Genomic DNA, 8,482 nt, shown 5'->3' on the forward strand with positions numbered 1-8,482 from the left:
ATGAAGGTTCATGCTACATGAGACTCATAGTTAGTACTGTAGTGCTACTCACTGCACCAGCTGTGCCATGCTTGCACTACTGACAACACCTTGGAGAAGTGCAGGTTTGCATGACAACTGGTTCTATGACAAGCCCAGGGCTGTATTAGTTGTACTGAAATACACCTTCCCAACATCAAAAACTGCTGCTCCACACTTCTCAGTAGGCTCACATAGCAGTCTCTAAAAACTAACCTGCCTGGAATTTTTCTTTTTTAATCTCCCTCACAAAAACTTCCCCTCCCAAGTCACACTTACTGAAAGATCTGCATGACTAAGATTTTGGAATATCACTTCCAAAGACTGTATCTGCATCCTCTGCGTGTGTTGAGTGCTTTCTGGGTAAAAATACTGTAGAATTTAATAGCACTCTGTAAGCCTGGGCTCCATTTGGAAGAAGTGGGAGGCAGTGGGAGGCTGCCCTTGGAGGATGTCCAGACAGCCCAGCAGGAGAAGCCTGGGCACACAGACCTAACGTGAGTATCAAGCTTTGGAAGGCTGTAAGGCTCTTCATTACAGTATTTCCAGTGCTATATGTTGTCTGAGTTCATACTGAAAGCTTTCTGTAAAGCAACGCCACAGTGTTAGCTGGAGATGAGAAGGCACAGTCACTCTCACACACTATAAGCCATCTAAAAGAGTTTCTCTGCAGGATATGTGAAGAGGAGAGGCAGGAAACTACTTGAAGGCTACTTGAGAAAACTTACATTCCTCAGTAGAGTGACATAAGAAATTGTTACATTTAATAAATGCTGAAAAGCATTACCAATTTTCTCAAATGTATGTTACGAATGAAAATGAATGATGTGACTTGGCATAAGACATGGTGAAAAGTCTTTCCTAGAAGGCTGTTGAACAGACTTGACCTTTAGTCCACAGTTCTGTGGTTTTTTATCAAGGCAAGTCACAGGAGCCTCACTACCATAATACCTTCCATCCTCAAAACATTATCAACGATTTTCTTAGTTATCTCTCATCTAACCACAAAAGAACAGAGGATGATGCCTGTGATACGTCCCCACTGCTGCACTTATGAAGCAGCAGAGAGCACAAAGCCCACTGCATGTGTTTTTCCTGGGAGGCAGTGCAACTCCCTCATTTACATCAGACACTTTACAGGAAGGGGATATAGGCCTGGAAGGGGACACAGGCCTGGAGAAAAGCAGAGCAGTAGACCAAGTGCTTCTGTTCTGTACAGTGCCAGGAAATGGATTTTGTTTTGCACTTTCCAGAGCTGTGAGACATACTGATGTGAAGTTCTGCCCAAGTGCTAGATTTTACTATAGCTGTCTTCACAGTTTAAACAGCACCTTGCAAGCACAACCATCCTGTGGCGTCTTAAGTATGCAAATCACACATACATTAAAAACCCACAGTCAACAGCTTAATCTTTAATCATAGTATGAATAATGTTTAGAGGTTAGTAGTTAAGGAGATTTTGTAGTTTTGTATTTAAAGAATGGCTGTCTAAGACTAACACTCATTTCAAGTTTCTGTGATAGCTAGTAAAAGTAGAATTGTGTTTTGGAAAGTGTAATGGGCTATTGCTATAACTTCTGTTAGTTGAGAAGAGCCCATAAAACTTAACATTTGCATATTGTCATTGTTCTGACTGAAACTTCCTTTAAATGTGTTTCCTTTCCAGCAAGCATATGTGAAAGGTGACCTCTTAGCCATTTACATACCTCCCTGGTGATCATGTGACCGAGTTTTACGTCAAACTGTCAATTATGATAAGGGACACAATAAGAACAGCCTAAGTGTTGATAACCTGTTTCCTGACTTTACTGACAATTCTCTTTAGGAGTCTGCCTGTGTTCTTCTTTCAGTCTGCTGCTGAAAGCAAAAGCAACATCCACCCAAAACATTTTGTAAACAAATACTCTGTGGTTAGTGGACATTTAAGTTCACAATTTCCGTGATTAATAGTATGAAGAGAAATACAACTTAATAACTAAAGGATGCATCTGGTAAGAACAACTTTCTACTGATGAATCAGGGAAGGCATCTGTAGGAAATAAAAAGCTATCCACAGTTTTCTGATCATTGTAGAGACCTTATTAATATGTACATTGAAATGGTCTCACTCAGAATTGTAAAATCTTTACGAAAATCATTAATACAACATACCATACCCAGAAAGTGTACGCTTTAGTGAAAACCACGCCACTGAGTTTATCAGTGCAAAGATTGGAAGAGCTCATTAACTCTTCAGCAATTAGGCCAGCATTAGTTAGCACCATTTACAGTGACTGGAAAGTTCTAGAGGTTATTGTCTTCACAGACCTTAACAGCTGTGGTTTTCTAATTAAAAATAGAATCATACATACAAGGCCCCAAGGTGCACTAAATTTAAATGGTCAAGAACAAAAACATTTCCGTTATTTCATTCATTCCAAAAGAAATCTTTTTTTTTTGTGAAACCATTATTCTGTACTTGCAATAAATACAAGCGTCTGTGTATTCATCCATCCATCCATCCATCCATCCGTCCATCCGTCCATCCGTCCATCCGTCCATCCGTCCACACATCCATCCGTCCACACATCCATCCATCCATCCATCCATCCATCCATCTTTTTATACTGTTTACACAGGCAAAGTGTATGACTAGTGTTTCTGGCAACTTTCTAGCATTCTTGCCAGAACCAACATAACCTGACTCTCAGTGTTTGTCATTTCAATACCATAATAAATCCATGAAGTGGAGAACAGTGACACAAGGAGGCTAAAGAAATGCTGTCACGTAACCATGAGAATTCTGAGCACTAAGACTTTGTTACTGAACTAATGATCTTGCCATCAGCGAAAAGAATACAGACAACTAGAATCTGGCAAGGAATTTTGTCCACTTGTAGAAGGTTGAATTTGACCGACTTTCCTCTGTTGTTTGGTTTGTTGCTTTTTCCTTTAGTCTAGGCTTAGAAACCACAAATCTTCAATAAATGCAGATTAAGAGCAATTGTGAAGATTAGCCAGCCTTTCGCTTATTTAATTTACTGAGGATGTTTCTCAGCACAGATACAGAACAGTGAGCAGTTGATTTGGTTTCAATCACCAATAATAAAACTAAGAAAAACTCTCTCACTCAGGTGCTAACTCTTATCACTTCCCTTGCCCTGTCCCATGGTGTTCTCCCTGCAGTTACATTATCAACACTTAACAACTCTCAGAAGCTGATGCTGAATTAAAAACAGAAAAACAAGTGGTCACTAATAATTTTTAATAGACAGAGGAGGTCTGACATGAATTTTTTACAAGAAAATTATGACTCTCCAGATGCCACTGAAGCAAGATGTATTTTTTGTAACTATTCATGCCACAGTATAGAAACACCTGGCATTTCAAAGCAAGCAATGGGAAGATCTGCCAGTTAGTGCATCAGAAAGTGGACTGCACAGTTATAATTCCCCATTAGAATCTGGTCCTTCTAACTATTAATGTTACAGACTAAGTACTGCACATAAGATCATATTTTCACAGTATCCAGACCAATAAAGGACAACGAATTCTCCCACTGGCCCTATTATACACTGTCTTTCAAAGTTTCATTCAGTGCTTCCCATCTAAAGGTGGGTATTTCAGGTGCGCTGTGCTATAAATTGTTTACAGGAAGTTCTAGCAAGCTATCCCTTTACCAGGACTCCATGTGAGTGTGTGTTGCAAAATAGATGTGTAACTTTTAAATTTATTGTGGTTACTGTAACTTAAATGGGCTATATAATGGCTCTTTTTAACAGCAACAGAAGGTACTCAAGGGTACATGCCAATTTTTCTCATACGCAGAGAGAATAAATCTTCATAAAGACTCTTCCAATAAGTAAAAAATGTACCAGTGACAATATTTATTCTTGAGGGGTCACTGTGCATTACAGGGTATGGGGAATGTTTAAAAGACCTTTCTGGAACTAAAACCACTGGCTTTCTAATTTAAAATTTCTCTCCACTAATACAAAATGATTAATTGCCTTATTTCATGTACCCCTTGATTTTTCTTTTCATTCATCATGGGTTGCTTTAAAGCAAATGCATTTAAAATCTGCCACAAGAAGAGTGGTCTCTTTTAAATTGTTGTCAAGTAATGAAAGGACATAGTAAATCAATCCCATTTCTGCTTTGCCAAAGGATAACCTTTGCTCTATTAAAGTTGTTTAAACAATCTCAATGCTCTACCTTATTTTCTGGGTAATTTATATGTATGTGCGTATATCTATATCTATATCTATATGGCACTATCGTCTCTGAGATACCTTTAGAATTGAGTGAAGGCAACTAATTCATTAGAAAGATACATATACATATTTATATGTTCATATTTATCCATCTGAAAACCTCTCTACTTAGAGAATTCTGTTCTTTCAAATGGTTTCAGCTGCACATACTACTCCTTAATTTTCTACATATGTGTAGGCGTTCATACACACATACACACACAAACACTCTCAGGCAAACATAGATATGTCCATTCTATATGTTGGAAGAGAGTAGTGAGTTAAGAGCAAAGACAATAAAACACTGATTTTTTTAAAATATACTATATAGCTCACTGGTCACCAAGTGATGCTCTTGGATTATTATAGTGAGACTATGAAGCAATATACTCTAGAAAGGAGAACACTGGTTTAACAGAGTGGCATTAAATAATTTTTCTGCTTCTGAAGTGTATGTGAGATATAACTTAGTTTTCCCTTCCCTCTATGCCATTTGGCCACATGTTTTACCACAAAAGGGAATATCAGGCACAGTACATATAAACATCAAAGACCTTTGAGATCTCTCTCACTTTGATGTTCCAAAGACACTGCTGAAATTTTGAAATCTGTTTTGATCTACACAAAGACAAAAATAAATAGAGATGCAGAACATTAGCAATATATATGTCAAAATTCAGCCAGGATAAAATTAAATATGCTTCTACTACTTTCTGGCGTGTGATGAGAAGTTTAAAAGTCTTTCAATGAGCTTGGAAGAAGGTGGAGTGGGCCTAAGCAGTAGAAATTTGCAGAAAAAATTGTGTCCAAAAATACAGAGGGGAAAAAAATTATGGCACATCCCCCAGTTAACAGGATGTCAGAGACATTTCAAAGAATACTATATAAAACTTCACAAGAACTCCACAAATTATATTCACTGTGCGTAAAAAAGAGAGGTGTTGTGTGTGCTTTAAAAAACAATAAGCATATACTGTGTATCTTTGCAAAAAAAATATTATAGTAATTATAACATATTTCATAATACAAAAATCTTTGAGAGGTTAAAAAAACTAACAAAACAATATGTCAGAAAAGTTATTGAGAAACTAATAGCTGGAAAACCATTAATAGTCATTACATACTTCCATTAAAGTGTTCAGATGTTTGAATTTAGGTCTTACTAGTTAAATAAAAAGTTGGCAAAGCATCAACTATTTTGGATAAATTATCAACTTTATGATTTTCTCTGAACTCTGCATGTGGTGACCTTTAAAATGGACATACTGCCACCTTGCCCTGGGAGTGGGTATGGATAGGGAGTTTCAGCAGAAGCACGTCATCTATACCTCAGCAAATACAGAACAGGTAGGTTTTACTGAAAAATGAAACAAGAATGTGTATAAACTGCTGACAGGAACCCAAGTCTGAGAAAAAAAATACAGTACAACAAATACCAAGGCCTGTTTAACACCCTCTTTCTTATTGCCACATTCAGCTCTTTTCCTTGTAACATTCTACATGCTGTGAATTTCAAGTCCTCTACTGCTAAGAGGAACACAAACACATATCATAAAGTACATTAAAATTCAAAAGGGTCTGAATTTATTTTTGTTACTAGTAATGTGCCATTTCTGTATGTGCATGGCCTTGCTACTGACTGCAGCTAATTTATTTGTATGCCATCATTAATCTCGTCTGTATATGTTCACAGTTTGGGTAAACACTTCATTTGCATTAAATTTACAGCATTAATGAGATGTGAAATTTAAAATGCTACTTGAAATATAAATGATGTAAGAAACTAGAACAAAAACGTGGTTTTATCACATTTGAAATCAGCAGGCCAATTTAAACCTATTACACTAGAAGTGACGATGTGTTGCCTTGAGAATTCAGTTTTATAACTGATTTTCTAAAGCTAAAATGAAGAAAAGTACTAAAAATCTGAGGGAAAACGAAAAAAAATAACTTGGAAATAATAAACTGGATGTTTTGCTTTGAATATTTTGTTTATTTTTTAAACTGATTTTGAAATTTGTATTTGTTTTTTAAACACCTCATTCTGCTTCCTAAAATCCTATTAAAGATTACATGTACAAACTCTTGAAAAATAAAATACTGAAAGAAACATGATTAGGAGTTCCTTAAGATGGTAGAAATCTAAGAAACAAAGCATAGGCTAAATTGATATTTTTTAAAGGTTTCAGGTTGTTTTGAATAAACTTCATCTTCACATAGCAAATACTGAAACCCTCAAGATTTCAGTCTAATCCAAGATAACAGTGGCATCATGTAGGAAGGTAATATCGCAAAAGCTTCTCTATATCATTACACCTACGTGAAACTTGCCCACCTGTTGCTGGTGTAGGAAGGATGGGTCTCTTGGGCTTAGTCCCACATATCGATTGGCTTGGGATGTGCCTGAGGCTGTGTAGGCTGATTAAGGAAGAACAAAACATATTGATAAAAATACCAATCTATGATATCTATTACCTTGTACAGGTACAGTACAAATATGAGATCCAGAGTTATGATTTTGCAATATATAGGATGTGTCTTTGGTTTTCCTTTAAGAGAAAGCAAAAGAAATACTGGACCAAATTTGGAAAGGCATGTGTAAATTCCTATAAACTTCAATGGAAGCTGCATGTGTAAATCATAATGATGTCTCTTGACAATAAGAGTTCCTTTGATTAAATTTTTTCAAATTATTTATTAATGTATTTCTTTTACAGAATTCCAATTTTAATTTCCAATATACAAATCTAAAGCAACTGTGAAATCACCAAAATTACAATGCTGAGAAAAAACATTTGTGATCATATTATTTTTATTTCTGTAAAGGCCCTGTTTTTACCAAGAAAACCCCAAACAACTGTAAAAGAACAACGTTCATTAGAAAAACTTATGTTGCATGAAATGATTCTTTGCAGTAATGGGATGCTATCTGATTAATATTTTCCTAAGAAGGGAGCTAATTCTTACTGTGCAATAGAATAGTAAATATTCAATTCCCACATACATCAGAAAACAATATTTTCTGAGGGGAGCTATTTAAAGAATTGTCTCTCTGCCTGATACAAAAGGTTGAAGAAATCCATTTCTGAGGGGAAATTGATGCTGGGATTTGTTATAGAGTATGGCTCCTTCATCTGTAGGACAAATTCCTGTCTGGTCTCTGCCAGTAATTCCTAAAAGCCATTACCTTATCATGGCTTTTTGTGGAACTTATTGAATTAGTTAGGTGGTCTTACTCAAATTCCCAGTGTGGAGATGTCCACACTGCAACCTGTAGCACCACAACCTGGAAACTTGCTGGAAAATTGGCAAAGACTTAGTAGCAAAACCACTAAAACAGGACAGATACATACAAGCATGCCAGTGAGAAGCTACAGGAGAGTACTTACTAAAGTGACCTGCTAATATTAAAGTCACATGGAAAAAAACAAGAAAATGAAATGCATGCATTAAAAAAATTTTTTTAAATGCTAAATACAGTAAACAGGCTGTACTGAAAAAATGTCATAAAAATTAACCAGTACTAGAAGGAAATTATGATGGAGGCCACAGGGATCCCCAAATATTATTAAAGCCTGCTGTTCTTTCTCATTAAAAACAATTCTGTTATTGCACTTCAGAATGAAAAGCAGTGCTAATCATTTGCCAATTTATTCTCATCACACTGAATAATAATGGTTGTCCGAGTTATATAAATGGCTGAACAATAATTTGTTGTCCAAGTTATATAAATATATAACTATATCTGTTTTGACCCAGTCAGTCACTGAAAATAAAAGTAAAACTATGCCATAAAATATATTCAGTGTTGATTTTCCCATTAGGTTATTAGCAATCTGTGTGGTGGACCTATTATGACTGATAATACAGTTTATATTTATTCATATATCATTTATATATCAGAAGGACATGATCCCTCATTTTATCGATATTTTCTTCATGAACAATCTATATTTTTCATTTTTTTCTGCTCTTACAGTTACCAATCCAGCGTCAAAAGGCTTTACCAAGGAGATAGACTAATGCAGTTCTCTGAAAATCATAACACCCTGAGAAGGAGAGGTGTTGCAAACTATCTTGTAGGCATACGGGCACATTCGAATAAAATTTGCATATAAGGATTATTTCTATTATAAGTTATAGGCTGTAGAGGAAAGAATTTACTTGGAAACTACTATGGAAGAATGAGGACGCCTTATTTTAGTATCTAAGCCGGTATGTTTTAAAGGGTC

The 8,482-nt window shown here is 35.9% G+C and overlaps 1 protein-coding gene across 6 annotated transcripts in view; it reads right to left on the reverse strand.

The window, feature by feature from the left end:
* Nucleotides 1–8,482, reverse strand: part of NFIB (nuclear factor I B) — a 263,106-nt gene that overhangs the window by 19,380 nt on the left and 235,244 nt on the right. For 2 of the 6 annotated variants that reach the window (XM_017732876.1, XM_008632558.2), the window contains exon 10: nt 6,586–6,668. The exons of the other annotated variants lie outside the window; for them this stretch is intronic. In XM_017732876.1, coding sequence (XP_017588365.1) covers nt 6,586–6,668 — 83 coding nt within the window. The remainder of the gene's footprint in view (nt 1–6,585; nt 6,669–8,482) is intronic. 6 annotated transcript variants of the gene reach the window in all.

The sequence above is a fragment of the Corvus brachyrhynchos genome, unplaced genomic scaffold, assembly GCF_000691975.1.
Source record: "Corvus brachyrhynchos isolate BGI_N302 unplaced genomic scaffold, ASM69197v1 scaffold194, whole genome shotgun sequence".
Taxonomy (NCBI): Eukaryota; Metazoa; Chordata; class Aves; order Passeriformes; family Corvidae; genus Corvus; species Corvus brachyrhynchos.